The sequence below is a fragment of the Podarcis tiliguerta genome (genome assembly GCF_965153285.1).
Source record: "Podarcis tiliguerta genome assembly, chromosome: 8".
In the NCBI taxonomy this organism is placed as follows: Eukaryota; Metazoa; Chordata; class Lepidosauria; order Squamata; family Lacertidae; genus Podarcis; species Podarcis tiliguerta.
The window spans coordinates 35,667,183-35,682,304 of NC_139541.1; the positions used below are offsets into that span (position 1 = coordinate 35,667,183).

The window sequence follows — 15,122 nt, forward strand, 5'->3', positions numbered from 1 at the left end:
GCTAATGCTCTCCTTAATTCTCTCTGAGCCAGGTCTATCTTTCTATCCATCGGTTCCTCCTTTAGGATCTCTCAGGCCAAGTAATAGATCTGAAAACTGTTCCAGCTGGAGTCGAGGTTGGACTGGCATCCTCCTTGGAGCAAGCCCGTTGAACCCAGACGGATTTACTTCTGAATAAACCTGCATAAGATTACCTGGCACGTTCCCCACCGCCCCCCTTCTCTCAGATCTCTGCTGGCTCCCACTGAAAGGATTGTTCAAGCCACTTACCTGGTAGGAGTAGTAAACTCCAAAGTGTTAGTTTACAATCCTTAGGTTAGTTCTGAGTAAACACACAGCGGATCTAGGCTACAAAAAGGGTTCCAGGCTGGCTGGATCGTGCTCTTTTACATTGTTGATTGGGGAGTGTGTGACTTTATTCGAGTTCGCTGCTTTCTTGTTATCAAGATGATGATAATTATTAATAATAAGTGAACAAAAATCGTCCTCCTTTTTGGAGGCTGGAAGAGAGAAGTTTTCCCCGTAAATTTGATTAGTTTAATTTATTGTATGAGTATTATATATCCTTAGTACATGTGGTATTCCACCTCCCCGCTCTTCCCTTTTCCCCCAGGAGAGGACCAAGTCGGAGGAGTGTTTGAGCATAAGATGTGCCAAAGAGGGCAAGAGATAATTGGTGGCAAGGGCTTGCCCATCAGAAGGTCAGTGGTTCGAATCCCTGCGAAGCGGTGAGCTCCAGTTGTTCGGTCCTTGCTCCTGCCCACATAGCAGTTCGAAAGCACACCAATGCAAGTAGATAATTAGGTACCACTCCGGCGGGAAGGTAAAAGGCATTTCTGTGCGCTGCTCTGGTTCGCCAGAAGTGGCTTATCATGCTAGCCACATGACCTGGAAGCTGTACACTGCTACCTCGACCAGTAAAGTGAGATGAGCGCCACAACCCCAAAGCCGTCTGCGACTGGACCTAACCGTCAGGGGTCCCGTTACCTTTTTAGCTACCAAAAAAGCTACCAACAGCACAGGACCGGAGCTAGCAGGACGGACGTCTGTCTGCTGCTGCGCGAAAAGCGAGTGCGCTCTGGTTTCTTTAAATTGGGAGAAATCAATAAACGCCATTAGAACCAAACAGTTGAAATAATTTCCCTGCCCAATGGGCATCCTGGCTTTCCATAAAATCCATTCAGTGCTGCGTTGCGTTTTATTCCTGCCTTCTGCCCCCGCGCCCCAAACCAGCATTTCTCGTCCTCATGACCGCAAGAGACCAAAGTTTTCTACTTTGCTAAATGTAGACCACCGTTGCAGGATGGAGAAGATACACGAATCTGTATTTGTGGCAGCCCGTCTTCACTCCTGCATAGACTACCCAATCCTTGACGCGGTTTCTACTAACGGAACAGTAGTTACGCCGCAGCTCACTTGGAACCTATAGGCCTACTTTATTTGCTAGGCATCTGCCACTCTCAAAAGATGTTCACCTCGCAAAGGACTTTGCTGTCTTTATTGTGCTTGTCCTCACAACAGCCCTGTGAGGTAGGCCAATCATGAAGATTATGAATGTGACAGCGCAACACATTGGCCAAGGCCATAGGATGTCGCTCCCAGAGCTAAGTCCACAAACTCTCACTCCTGTTGCCTGTTTGGAAGAAACAGGCAAGACCAAGGTCACCACAGCCCAACTTAGGTGTAAAGATTCCCCTTTGCCTCTGTCGCTTAAGCCTTGCAGTTTATTAGCGAGAAATCTCTTGGGTTTTTTTTGCTTTGGAGATGCCCAGTTTTTTCCCCTACCGCAGCTGTCTTCCTCCCAAACCAGTTCGGATTAGTCTAATCGAACTTCAAGGGGGCTAAACCGAGGTAAATATCCACCAACTCCTGTATGGTGCCTCGCTCCTTGCTGGATTAAAGCCGGTGTCATTCCGTGGGAGGGAATCAGAAAGTCTCCTGAGCTTCACTCAGAAGAAATCCCGTTGCAATCCGTGTGATTTAAATGCAAAAGAAACCGATTTGAGTTTAGTTACCCAAGCCCCCTAGAATATCTCCCTCCATCCTCCCCCCCGCCAACTCAGTCTTTGTGGATATATTTGGCATTGGGGAAACAGCTGTTTTGGGAGCTAGTTGCACAAAAGCTAATATATACTCTCTTTTTTGGAGCAGGGATTTCTCTCCTCTTTCCCCCTTTCTTGCTAGAGCATGACAAACTCTCCCTGTTTTCCCCTCAACCCTGAAAGCAGCGTGTGAATAAAACAATTTGGAGTCTACGGAACCATCTTTTATTCATACTGCCTTTAAACAAGAGTGGAAAATATATTCCCACCGGCCCTCAGGCCACTGGAGCCAGAGAGCGGATGATCTTCGAAGCCAGCAGCATTCTTTATCCTCATTGGGAAAGTGTGCCTAGAAACTGGCGTGAAATCGGTTTCAATCCGAATCCTCCGAACCCGAATGACCCGTCGTTTTCACCATAGCGTTTCAAGGACTGCACGCAAAGGAAAACTAGATCCCAGATTCGTCACCACCCACACTCAGTAAGGCGAAGTAGAATTCGAATCAATGTAATCACAAGAAAACATCGGGGGGAGCCTCCAGAATGACAGTAATACGCAATCACTAAAAGCGGGGAACGCTCTCGGCTGATCATTTTAAATTCGGGTCCAGCTCTGGAACCGGGTGTGCGTGGGAACTCGGATGTTAACCTTTCGGAACTCAAGCCGGAGTCAGCATCTGACTGGAGAAGATTTAAGGGGTAAAGGGGGACCCCCATCCCCTGACATGTGTGCGCATGTGTGTATGCCCAAGCTACCTTTCCCCTTCCCCAAAATCTCTTTTATAATACCACGTCAGTCAGAACATCCAATTCCCCATATTCGCAGACCATTCGAAGCAAATAAATGGGTTTAGGCAAGGTTTGAAAGCCCAAGGGCTTGGAGGAGAGAGCTCTCACTCTGTCACCGCAGATCGGTGGAGATGGTTCCTGTGGGTGCTTACTCGTAAAAAAGTCTTACTGAGAGCAGTTGGATTGTGCCTAACTAGGTTGTGGCGAAATGGACAAAGAAAGTTTGGGATGTGGAAGGGGACTTAGGTAAGGGTCAATTCTCGGCTCATACCTGTGAAGCTCACTTGACCCTGCTTCGAGTCTCCTCTAACTTACCTTGCAGGGCTGTAGTGAAGACAAAATGAGGAGTGGGAGAGAGACGGACTCTGCGGGATTCTTTAATTAATTATTATTATTAAATAATAAATACTGCCTAGAATTGCATCTTTACGCAACTCTACCCTGTCCAGGTTTTCCTACCGCTTTAAAGGAGGTATCTTCCTGAATAAGTGTACACAGGATCGCAGCCTTTTAAAAATAGTAACATTCACGTTATTTACTTATTTCTTATATATAATAATAAGTATTCGAGGGCCCTAAAAAAACCGGTTTGTACTGCCCAATCCTATCTACATTCTACTCGGAAACATATCGCACTGAGTCCAATGGGGTTTACTCCAAGGTAAAGTACACAAAGGACTGAAGGTCTGGACTGCAATTCCGGGCACACTTCCCTAGGCACGGGTCCATTTGAACTTGGTGGGACTTACTTCTGAGCAGACACGCATAGGATTGCATTGTTAAGGGCGTTTTGCAAAGCGCAAACTGAATCTGACATCAAGAGGAGTTTAAAAATCCCTTTGGATTAGTTTTCCTTGTTACGGATCTGTTCGTTGCAGGTGGTTTAAATGATCATAAACTCCGAGGAAATGTCAGACAATAGAGCCCTATTCTTGGTGGGGAAGTTTCTTCCTCCCTTTAAAAGATGGGGCGCGGCAGGTGGGGGAGAGAACCACTTTCCTATTTTTACCTTTTCATCACCAATTAAGCCTCCACTCCCTTTGAATCCGGAGGGTTAGGTTAGTCTTTATAGAGTAAATCTGCTCTTCTTGGGCAGCGCCTCTTTAAACGAGCCCCTCAGGAGTCCCAGAGAGGGTCACCTAAACCAGAGCAGTTGCGTTTACATGGTAGTGTGCTCCTCTGCCTTCTGCGCTTTTCCTTGAAATAGTTGTTTTGTTGTTTTATTTTTAACAGTTTGGAAACCGCTTCCGAATACGTTCCTAGGGCCAACCCGCCTCCCGCTTCCTCCATTCAGGAAGGAAGCACTCGTTAATCTGCTATTGCCGTCCATGCAAACATACGCGGGGTCAGACACACGTAGAAATATTTCGGTTAAACTGGTTTGCTGGGAGTATGACCCTCTAGATATTGTTAGACTACAGTTCCGGTCATCCCTGACCTTTGGACCGGTTGGCTGAGGCTGATGGGAATTGGAGGAGGGAGGATATGAGGAAGGGGCACATGGGTCTACCACCCCTTGTTCCAAGCTCATCTTTGTGGAAGTTTATGCAGACACTGAAATCAAGTCCTGGTGGGAACCTTCCTTTCAGTACTGACTCGGTCCTGAGAGGCATGATGTCTCTGAGCATGTGCAAAGGGTTCTTTCCTTCTGCTGGGGGGGGGGGGAAGCCCGCATCTGGGATGGAGAGGGGGTTTGGAAACAGGCTTTTGATGGTGAGTTTCATCGCTCTCTCTTTGGAAATGATCAACCCCTGTTTTGAAGGCCTCAGTCAAATAGCAGCCAGGAGCCTTTTGACCGGAATACCAAGCGAGTAGAGGTGAAAAGGAAAATGGTTTTTGCAACACTGGTGATTTCTCTCCCTGTCTCAACTTGAATTGAATCTAGTCATTTCCATGCTTTTTATGGGACTTCCCTCCACACACGCACACTTAGCCTATGATGCTTACAGCTCGGCGTTCACTACGATCCTAAACACGTAGACTAAGGAATAAGCCCTGTGGAAGAGAATGGGATTTACTCCCGTGTAAACATTTAGAGGATTGCACTCCCAAACCCACGTGTCTCCCCCGCAAATATTACCCTCTCAACAGAAGTGTGAGACCCACTGAACAAAACTTATATCCGAGTATACATGCATGGACTCGAGTATTTCAGCCACCCTAAGAGATGTTCACATTTCGAAAAACGATTGTTTTCCCATGTTGTTGTTTTTCCAGTTGAGACAGATCCTTTGGGCGCTTACTCGGGAGAGAACCCCACTTAACGCGGTGGGGCGACGCCGACCTGCCTAGAGAATCCACCTGCCTGTTTAGCTCTTTTCAGTGACTGCTCTTCGCAGATCAAACGGTTTGAGGCTCAACCGGACCTTCGCGCTAGACAAAACGCCTGCACTCAGTTTACAGGTCCCTGGAAGCCCTTGCGCTCCAAGCAGGAAACCTGACCTGTAAACGGAGTGCCTTTGACTTCGATTTATATGCAACCCACTTGCTAGGAAGCGCTTCCAAACTGAGGCAAAAGTGGAGTGTGAACTTTCTGGGACTTGTACCTCAGGACGACTTCCCGGCTCCCATCACTTTGATTTGCAGGTAAAGCTGCGCCCCTGAAAGGGAAAGGAGGGGTGAATAATCGGCTTTTAATCGGCGTGCGTCTGAAACCCAAACGAGCCGATCATTAGCTAATTACCACCGAGTTTGTAACAGCCTCTGATGACTGCTCTCTGAAGTGCTGTTTACTCCAACCGTAACCTAAGAGGGATTTTCTTTTTCTGTTTTTAGCAGGTTAAGGCCGGGGAAGCGGGGTTGCCTTGTCTTCTCCCCACCCCCTGAAAGTGAGATCTACAAGTTATAAGTCTGCAGCGTGGAGAAATGAAGCAATATTTGGAGAGGGATCAGAGACAGAAAGATTCCGGGTTTGAAATTACTGCTTCATTATGTTTTCATTTTAAAAAAAATAAAAATCAGAGAAACTACTTTCCCCCAGACCATTCCGGGGCGCTGGCAAACGGTTTGCGGGCGTTTGTGTGCGTGGTCGGAGGGGAAGGTTGACCTCACCTCACTGCGGTTTGATCTGCTCGTCGCGGTTTTCGATTTGCAGAACAGAGATCTGGCTGGAACACGAGGCCAATCAGTCCTCGCAGCCCCTATCTAAACCTGCAACATGCACAGCCCTGAGCTTTAGAAGGAAACCTCGATCTCTAAACGGGCGTCAAATCGGAGCCTTTCAAACGCTATCCAGGGCATGTGTGCTTGCATAGGAAGAAGTCTCGCACTCTTAAGCTGGCATCAGGATTGTCATCCTACGCGAAGGACTCCGAAAGCAGTGAAGGCTTTTTTCCAGGAACGCGTTTGCATGCTTACTTAATCCGAAGCAGGTTTGCTTGAAAGCCCCATGGTCCTCAGCAGGATTCCCTTCGGATGCGGAACGTAGCTTAACGCCACACCGAGGGCTTCAGAAACGCTATGACCTGGAAGTCAGTCTACTTTGTGGCATTGACGCATTTGGGCGCCCCCAGCCTGTTGCCCTATCTAAATTCACGGATTTCGACGCCAGTTGTCTCCCTGGCCAGTGCCTTTTCCATCCCCCTCCACACACACTTCCAGTACCACCCCGCTTTCAAAATACTGGATCCAAGTCCCAGCCATTAATTCGGATTTACCCCGCCTCCCCATTTGCGAGAATACTTCTATTATCCCAAACTTTGTTTTCAAGTCCAGCTGTTTTCTCCCTTTGTGTGAATGAGGAAGATAGCTGCACGGCTGCCCCCCCACCCAAAAAAACCCTGCACACAACCCAGGATGGATTCACACTCGCTGCAGGTTTAATAAATTAGTCAGAGATCCACACGTTACACCTTTACACGAGTTTTCTCTCTCTTCAGAAAGCTGGAACCCTGGACTGAAACTGACAAGCCTTCTTCTTCCACCACCCCACATCCATAAACTTCACGGGGGGTGAGTTGGCTAGCGCACACCTACCCATTATGAACCGCCTTATGTTTTGCTTCTAACGCCATGCAGAGACCACTTGTTATATTTAGACGACGAAAAGCGGTTCCTTTCACTAACGCAAGTGGATCGAAACTGGTTTGACTCCAGCTACTTTGCACGTTGCGATTCCGAAGTAAATTTAACTGGAATCAATGGGAACGACTTTCCTTTCGATATCTAATACGTCTGATTACTCCTAATAGGAAGAAAATTCCACTGGAACACATAGACCTTCTTTTAAAGTATTGGTGTGTGTTGGGGGTGGGGGAGTCTATTTAGCACCACGGCACATCAGCCTCCTACCAGATTCACGTGGTGTCCCATTTTGGATGCTCAGGAAATTTGTTTTGCCCCCCCCCCCTCAAAAAAACAACAACAACACAGCATACATAAACACTATTTGGGGTGAAATGACTGTTTTGTATGTAATTTCCTTCCAAAAATCCAGTTGGTGGGAAATATATTCAACGTTTGCACCCAGCCAAGTTTTACTTAGAGGAGACACGTTCATATTAATGGACTTAAGTTTCTCTTGTCCAAGAATTTCAGTGCGTCTACTCTGAGTAGAACAAACATTGGACACAGCTCTAAGCTCCAGATTTTTTTTAGATCTTTAGACATAAAAACAAAAACCATCCCGTTTAAAATAAAAATGTAAATTTGTTTCGGATGTAATTGTAAACGCTAATTACCATAACATTATTTTTGCTGCTATAAAAACAACAACAACCCGAAGACATGTTTTGCTAAGGTTATACCAGACAAATGCATGTTATTTACACATGTATTTAAAATTTCACCTGGAGATGAGAGTACACTTAATTTTTATTGGATTTATTATCTATTCATAATCCTAGTTCAGCCTTAACTAGAATCAAGAAGGACAGCAGGCCGGTTAGTTGTATCTTAAAGGAAATTGATTAATTCCCTTAGGAATTTAATACATCAAAAGAAAACCTTATGGAGACTGCTGGCGCGCCTATTCAATATGATCATTATTATATAGAAGGAACCAAGGTTGGCAATATTTATGTTTAAGTTACTAACCTTATATTCTGAGTTTGTGTAGTGCCCCCCCCCCCAATTCAAAGACTGAAAGAATCGTGGTTATTAAAATTATAAATAACATCAGCAACAGTCTCGAGGTTATCATATACGTGCGTGCTGAAAATGGTCGTAATTGTTTTTTTAAAAAACCATACCAAGTATAACACGGCCTTCTTTATTTTATTTTAGAATGTCGGGAAGCTAAACATTATATTTATATTTAAAAGGCGCCTTTAAGAATTGAAAGATCGGATGGCCATTTCCAACAGGCCAACAGTTTCCCCTGAACTCAACTGAGGTCAACGAATCATTCGCAACTTTCTTTTCCCTTAAATGATGGAAGTAAGTTCAACAGGTTGATTTGTGGAGTGTTCCCCCCCTTCCCGCCATCATTCCCCCCCCCCCCCGCATCACAGTTCAGATAAACGATTTGACCTGGGTATTCAATCGGTGCTTTCTTTGAAATCATTATTTACAGTATTCTTATGGCCCTAATATGTGATTGTTTACACGTTTAAACAGCTTTGACTTCTTTATTTAGATTTATTGGCCAGGCTAAAAGAGTATTTGTATATACCCCGTGGTTTCTTGGGGGAAATCAAATCACATCCCGGTCGCTGTGAGGGTGAAAGGAAAAAGATTACCCCCACCCGCAAATCGTTTAACTGTATGTAGCTAAACCAATTAGCAGCTAATTAATTATGCGGGTCCAGTTCCGAAAAGCTCGCAAAATATTTATACAAATATAGGGAGAGAAGTTTTCCTATTTTCCGAGGCAGTGACGAAAGTCACGGATAAGTGGCTAGGAACTGACATCCGTAGAAAATCCAAAGTAATGGGGGGGGGGGATATTCTCTCTCTCTTTTTGCAGGGAGGTATTTAATAATTTTGAAATGCTGGAAGTGGACTCCGAGTTGAAAGATTAAGCAAACGAATACAAGTTGTCGCCTTTCTAAAATCGACGAAAATTCATTGCCATCCCGTTGAAATCAATGGCGTTTATTCCCGAGAAAATCTTTTTCGGCTCCCTGTGTTAAGGAAACAATCAAGTCAAGCGGGTAAGAATCAACTTAATTTCCTTTCGATAACGTGGGTTCAAGGCTGGGATGCCAATCAATTTCCAAGCAGGGGTGAAAAATAGAAAAAGAAAGCTATCTTATTTTACTTCTGAGTTGTGGGTTTGGTTTTTAATTCTTTTTATATTTTAAGGGCAGAGTTTTCCTAAATATTCAGTGCCCCTTTCCCATTAATGGAAGAGATATTGCGGGGGGGGGGGGATACTTTTAATTTTCCTTTCTCCTCTATTTAAAAGCCCATAACCCTGAGACCTGGAAATAAATCTCAGTCCCCCAAAGAACCGGCAGTATGTGTAGGAGTGAGACCCTCGCATCAGATCACGACCCTAGGTGGTTAAGTTTCCTGAGCTCAAAATGATTTAGCAAATCGGAAATCCATCTTTCTTCGGAGCCTTCCTTTCACCCCACTCAAGTTTCCCGTGGATGTGCTAGATTTTTTTTTAAGCGCTTCTTGTCGCTCCCTCTTTAAACTCGCCCAACTTTCAAAAGATGAGCGCTATGTTTGAAATTCGGTACAAGTGTGACACCTACCTGTGAATTTGGGAAGCAATCCAAAGGCGACCCTCCTCAACCTTCCATTTGTATGTGCTAATCTCCGTACAGGCAGCACGCACACCCCGCCAAACCATCAAGTGCTTTTGCAGAATGGAGCCGCCAATAGGGGGAAAATTTTAATGCTAAACTTGAGGCTAGCAATGCGGAGAGATATTTCCTCTCTCTCTCTCTCTCTCTCTCTCTCTCTCTCTCTCTGTGTGTGTGTGTGTGTATTATACACGCACAACTGAAATGTCTGTCCGTATATACACAGAGAGAGAGAGATGCACACAGTATATGCACAAACAGAGCTATTTATCCATCTGTTTCCCCAGTGTATTCTCTTTTAATATGTATTCCCCCTATCCCTCTCGGTAAAAACTCTGCAGACCTTTGAAATAGTAATAAGGGATAAATCTGGCATAAAATCGAACTCATTAGCAAAGTTCACGAGCTGACTGCTTTGCATAAAGCCCGACACTGATTAAAAGTAATTAGGTTAAGAGACGGTCCGCTGTTGCCATCCTGCGCTTTTGAGTGCACTTCCACAGGAAATCTCCATCCTCTCCTCCTCTATCCATCCATCCATCCACCCCGCTCGACAAGCAGCAAGCTACAAGCGAGAGACGTTCAGAGTCGCCCGCTAGCATCCGCGGGACTGGGTCCCCAGGGGGGCGGTGGGGCAAGGGAAACCGGGGGGAGCCTTAAGACAGCAAGCTGACATATTCGGCTGCGGTTTTTTTGGGGGGGGGGGTTGCTGCTTTTGCTGAATCAGTTCATGGGTCCCAGCTAGCTCAGGGAGAGTCCAAGGTCTCTCTGGCAGAGATCTTTCCCAGCTTTTCTGCCCGAAACCCTTAAAAAAAGGGGGGGAGATGCAAAGAGACCGAACCCTGGGACCTTCTGCGCGCTTAACGAGGCAGAATTAGAAGGCCACTCATCCTACGCGGGGATCAAACCCACAGATTTTCAGACTGAATTAACTCCCCTGACAGGCCCTCATTAGATCCGGAACGTCACCGGCGCTTCCTTTCACAAGTCAATCACCTGTACATATTTCACTGCATCCTCCCTCCCCCGCTCACCCCTGTATACTTTCGCCTTTCTTCCCGGTCCCACCTGTCACCAAATCCATCAGGTGGAACTTATGCCAAATGTAGAGGCTTTGCCCAAATCGCCTGCGTTCAGGAAACATCCGTCCCTCACTTGGAAAAGTTACTTTCAGTTAAATTCTTAGAGGGCAGATTTCCGCTTCCCCTCCCCCCTTTCCCCTTTTAAGAGTGGTGGTGGAAGGAATGTACTCTAAATATGTCTTTTGTTATGGGTCTCCGCCCCAACCCACATTTCCTTCTGTCGGCTCCACTTTGCCATCAAAATGAATAAATAAAATGATTTGTATTTTTTTTAAAAAAACAACTCTATGCTTTGATTAAATACCGATATTTGACAAAGGGGCATCTGCATTTTTATACTTAATCCCGTGGGTTGACCGGCTTCTCCCGCTTCCCCTAATTAAAAAAAAAAAAAAAGTTCTTCGCATTGAGTAATAATATAATACTACTAATCGTAATCGTAATTCAATAGGCATAAAAATTTAATTTAAACTTGTATATATATATATAGATAGATTTTAAAACTATGAAACAATTTGGGAAAAGACACAGAAATGTATATATATATATTTATATATATATATTTATATTTTATATTACCAAAAAAACCAACATTGATGGCTGTACAGGCGGTTGGATTTCATAATTTACTTCAAAGATAGTGTTACCGATTTAAATACAAAAAAGCTACATTAAATATACAGAATAACATTTCATACAAATTGTTTCTGCCTTCCCCCGCCCTCCCCATGTGGGTATTTTCCCCCTCTTCCCGCACTTCCTGCACTTTTTACCTTAAGACATTATTATTATAATTATTATTTCTCCTCCGAAGAGCTTCTTACTTTCTGCTTTCTCAAATAAATTATACCACTGATTTTGGAAATTGGAGTGGTCTGGGTTTCTCTCTCTCCCTCTTTTTCTTGCTTTCCTCTTTCCTCACTTAGTTCTCTCTTTTTTTAATTAAAAAAGAAACCTCTGCCAAAATCAAGTCTGAATTGGTTGTAAATAAATTAAAACCAACAACAATAAAAAAGCAGAAAGAAATAGACAACATACAAAATTAAAAAGAAAAGACAAATCAAGGGAGAGGGGATAGTCCGGTCGTGGATGACGAAGAGGGTTTAATCTGGGAAGAAACTCAAGATTAAATATGCGACATACCTTTCTTCAGTTCGTAAGGCGAGTCTTTACTAAGATCAAACTGGGACTGGCTTCTGAGGATTTTAGTTTCTTTAGCCAAGGCTTCCGCTCTGTTCAAAATAGTCTGGTTTAATCCGTTAAAATGGGGGCTGGGGTTCCCCGCCGTCGCCGCGTTGCCGGAGAGGTGTCCGAAAGAGCTGTAGTTCGTGTAACCCGGGTAAAAGGGGCTGGTGGTGTAATAGAGGGGCCGCGAGAGGACCGAGGCGCCATTGGGGAAAGGGCAGTGCGTGGAGGAAGGCGACCGCGCCGTCGGGGATTGCGCCGAGCCGGCTCCGGCTAAACTCGGAGCCTGCGGGGCCGCCTCGCCGCTGCCCTCCTTCGATTTGTCCGCTGAGGTGGCGATCTCCGCCAAAGACCACAGTTTAGGCTTGGAAAGGGCCCCGGCTCCCGCCGCCGCCTGAGGAGCCGCCTGGGGCGAGTGGATCACCGACGTCCCGTTGCTGGAAGGCAGGAGGGGGTGCAGGTCCGTCGAAGGGGGTCTGTACTGGGCGGGCAGCGGGTGGGCCGGCTGCGGGTCCTCTCCTCCGGCCGGGTGCAGCTGCTGGTGCGCTTGGAGAAGGAGGCGGCCCGCTGCAGCAGCAGCCGCTGCCGCCGGCAGACAATGGGCCAAAGGCGGCGAGGCCCCGGGGCCTCCTTTAGACAGCGCCTCGTCGGGGGCTTCTTTACAATCCGAGTCGCTCAACGCGCCGTCGGTTTCTTTGCCGGCCGCGCCTCCCTTCGGGTCTCCAGCACCTGAGGACAAGGGCAGAGGGAGGGCGACACACAGTCCTTGAGGCCTCTCTGGAGCCCGATCCGCGGACTTCCTACCCACCCCGTCGAGTCCCAGGAAGGGGAAAAAAACACCTTCCCAAAGCGCGCCTTATAAACTACTCTGGAACCAAGGTTTTCTGGGGACGAATCCAGACAGTTCCTATTTCCCCCTCATGGCCGTTTCAGCCCCATTAAGTCTAGCGATCCCCCGCTCCTCCCTCGCCCCAGACTGACCCCCTTGCCAAAAAGCGTACAACCCAGTTCACCTCCCCAAATCCCTCTCCTCTCATCTCCACCGGCCGCTTACCTATCTCGATAGCCTCCAGATCGCCCTTCTCCTCCAGCTTCTGTGGCTCCTCCTCGTCGTTCTTCTCCAAGTCGATGTTCTCCTCTTCCTCCTCGTCTTCGCTCCGGTTCCGGGGTGTCCAGGTCATTTTATTCTCCTTTTTGAGGCGCCGCCGGGCGTTGGCGAACCAGGTGGAGACCTGCGTGAGGGTCATCTTGGTGATGATGGCCAGCATGATCTTCTCGCCTTTGGTGGGGTAAGGGTTTTTCCGGTGCTCGTTCAGCCAGGCCTTGAGGGTGGCCGTGGCGTCCCGGGTGGCGTTTTTCCGGTAGGCCGGGTCGCCGTAGGGGTAGGATCCCAAGGGAGCCGCGTAAGGGTGGTACCCCAAAGAGCCGGCCATGCCGGGGGTGTGGTCGTAGGGCGAGCCCTGGAGGAAGGAGAAGGAGAGGCAGAAGCGTCGCCTGAGGTGAGAAGGAGACCTCCTAAAAAATCATTCTTGAAATCCGTATCTCTGAGAAATCAAACCATCTCCCTCCCGTTTGAAAGGGTCCTCTCCACAATACGTGGTTGTACCCCTATCTCCATAACAGACTCGGCCTAAAAGTTGGCGTGTCACCATACCTGGGGGTGGGAGTAAAAATAAGTCTTTCCTAAGCTAAACACGAGTTGCCCACCGGTGTCTGAATGCGACCAGAAAGTGTATCTCACCCACCCACTTCCATCTCTGCCAAATTACCAAGCTATAAACAGTAACAAATTACACCTCAGCCTCCTCCCCTTCTAATTGAACGCAACCTTTTACACAAACCCACACACACCCTTTCCCCCCCCCCTTTCACTTGGAAGCATGACAGTGTCTAGACAGATAGCAAGCTCTGCCTCCATGACCCACCCCCCACTCCCCAGGGGGAATTTTCCCGACAATAAGCCTTAAACCGAAATATTCGGATTCAACTCTATTCCAGCCCAAGTGTTTCCAAGAGGCCTAACTCGCGTTCTTTTTTAAGAAGCTGCGTTATTTAGATTGGAAATGTAACTAGAAGAAGTAGTTCAAGCATGGAAGAGGAAGCCCTTTAGTTTTGGCTTTGTTTAGTTTCAGGAGGGAATAACCACTTTATTCGCTTTCTCTTTGTAGATTTATTGAGCTACTGAAAGCGTTTCTTTTACATAACTTCTGGACAGATGTTTCCAGATGTATTCCATACTGCCTGAGATTATTGTGGAAGGGGTAGGTACATTAAAAAAAAAAAAGATATTGAAACTTCAAAAAAATATTTTTGTACCTACTCTAATCATCATCTTCATCATCATCAGACTGTCAGTCGGCTTCCTGAGATGGGAATTATAGCTCTGCAATATTTGGGGAGCCCGATTAAGACGGCAGGGTAATGGCAAGGGGCAGAAGGGTCACCCCCTTATTCAGCTTTTCTTTGGGGCATCTAAACTGCCGGATTTGACTTGAATTAAAACATCTGAAAATCGTCCTGGAGAGTGTATGTGTATGTATAGACACGCATCTTCACTGAGAATCTAACTCTCATACGCTTTTCTAAATTAAAATGAAAAGGCACAAACGGACAGCCTCGCTCGTCTTAGCCCCTTCAAGATCAAAGCTGTGTCCCTAATCACACACTGACCCGGAGTCACTTTGCGGGGTTGACTTCCGAGCAAACACGCTTAGGATCGCCGTGCTGTGCTGCTGCGTGGCGACCTGGCGTACTTTTACTCGCGCGTAAACAGCCGCCGAGGATCGTGGCGCTGCCCGGCTTCCTTGGGAGCAAAAGTGGGGCTAACTACGGAGTAAAACCAGATCGCGCTGCAGCTCCCGTCCAACTCTGTATTTGGGGGGGGGGGGCAGGGGGTGCTAATAGTCCAGAGTTAAACCAGCGAGGAGAAAGACGCTGGCCGGCTGCAGGTTTTCTTGCGAGAGAAATGTCCCATTGATCTCCGCTCAGGAATCCTTCGTCCTGCAACCGATTTCTTTTTAAGAAAATGCGGTAGGCTAACCATCCACTGAGGAGCTGCGGCCATGGAAGGTGCCAAAATCCACGGGCAGCTTTTCTTTCCTGCACCCCTCCCTCTGCACTTCATCTTTCCCCACTTTACCTGCCGCTTTCGTCTATGGTTACAGCCTGCAAACCCTCCAAGCTCCAGCCCCCTGGGTTATCTCCACAACTCCCCAATAACACCCGCCCCGCCAAGTCTTCGTCCCTGAGCTCTGGTTCCATCCCTCTCTCGGTCTCCTCCTTTCCCCACAAGCGGCCGGCGTGGAGGAGGAGGAAGAGGGCGACCCGAGCGCT

At 47.0% G+C, this 15,122-nt stretch overlaps 1 protein-coding gene across 8 annotated transcripts in view; it reads right to left on the reverse strand.

Moving 5' to 3' along the window:
* The window catches only part of IRX5 (iroquois homeobox 5), a 29,161-nt gene that overhangs the window by 12,865 nt on the left and 1,174 nt on the right, over positions 1–15,122 (reverse strand). For 2 of the 8 annotated variants that reach the window (XM_083451904.1, XM_083451905.1), the window contains exons 2-3: positions 12,844–13,249; positions 11,748–12,518 (exon numbers count right to left, since the gene is read on the reverse strand). In XM_083451904.1, coding sequence (XP_083308030.1) covers positions 11,748–12,518; positions 12,844–13,249 — 1,177 coding nt within the window. Of the gene's footprint in view, positions 1–2,253; positions 2,719–5,315; positions 5,431–11,747; positions 12,519–12,843; positions 13,284–14,459; positions 15,100–15,122 lie in introns of those variants that run through there. The other 6 variants (XM_083451907.1, XM_083451903.1, XR_014514125.1 and 3 more) reach the window with 6 other exon arrangements.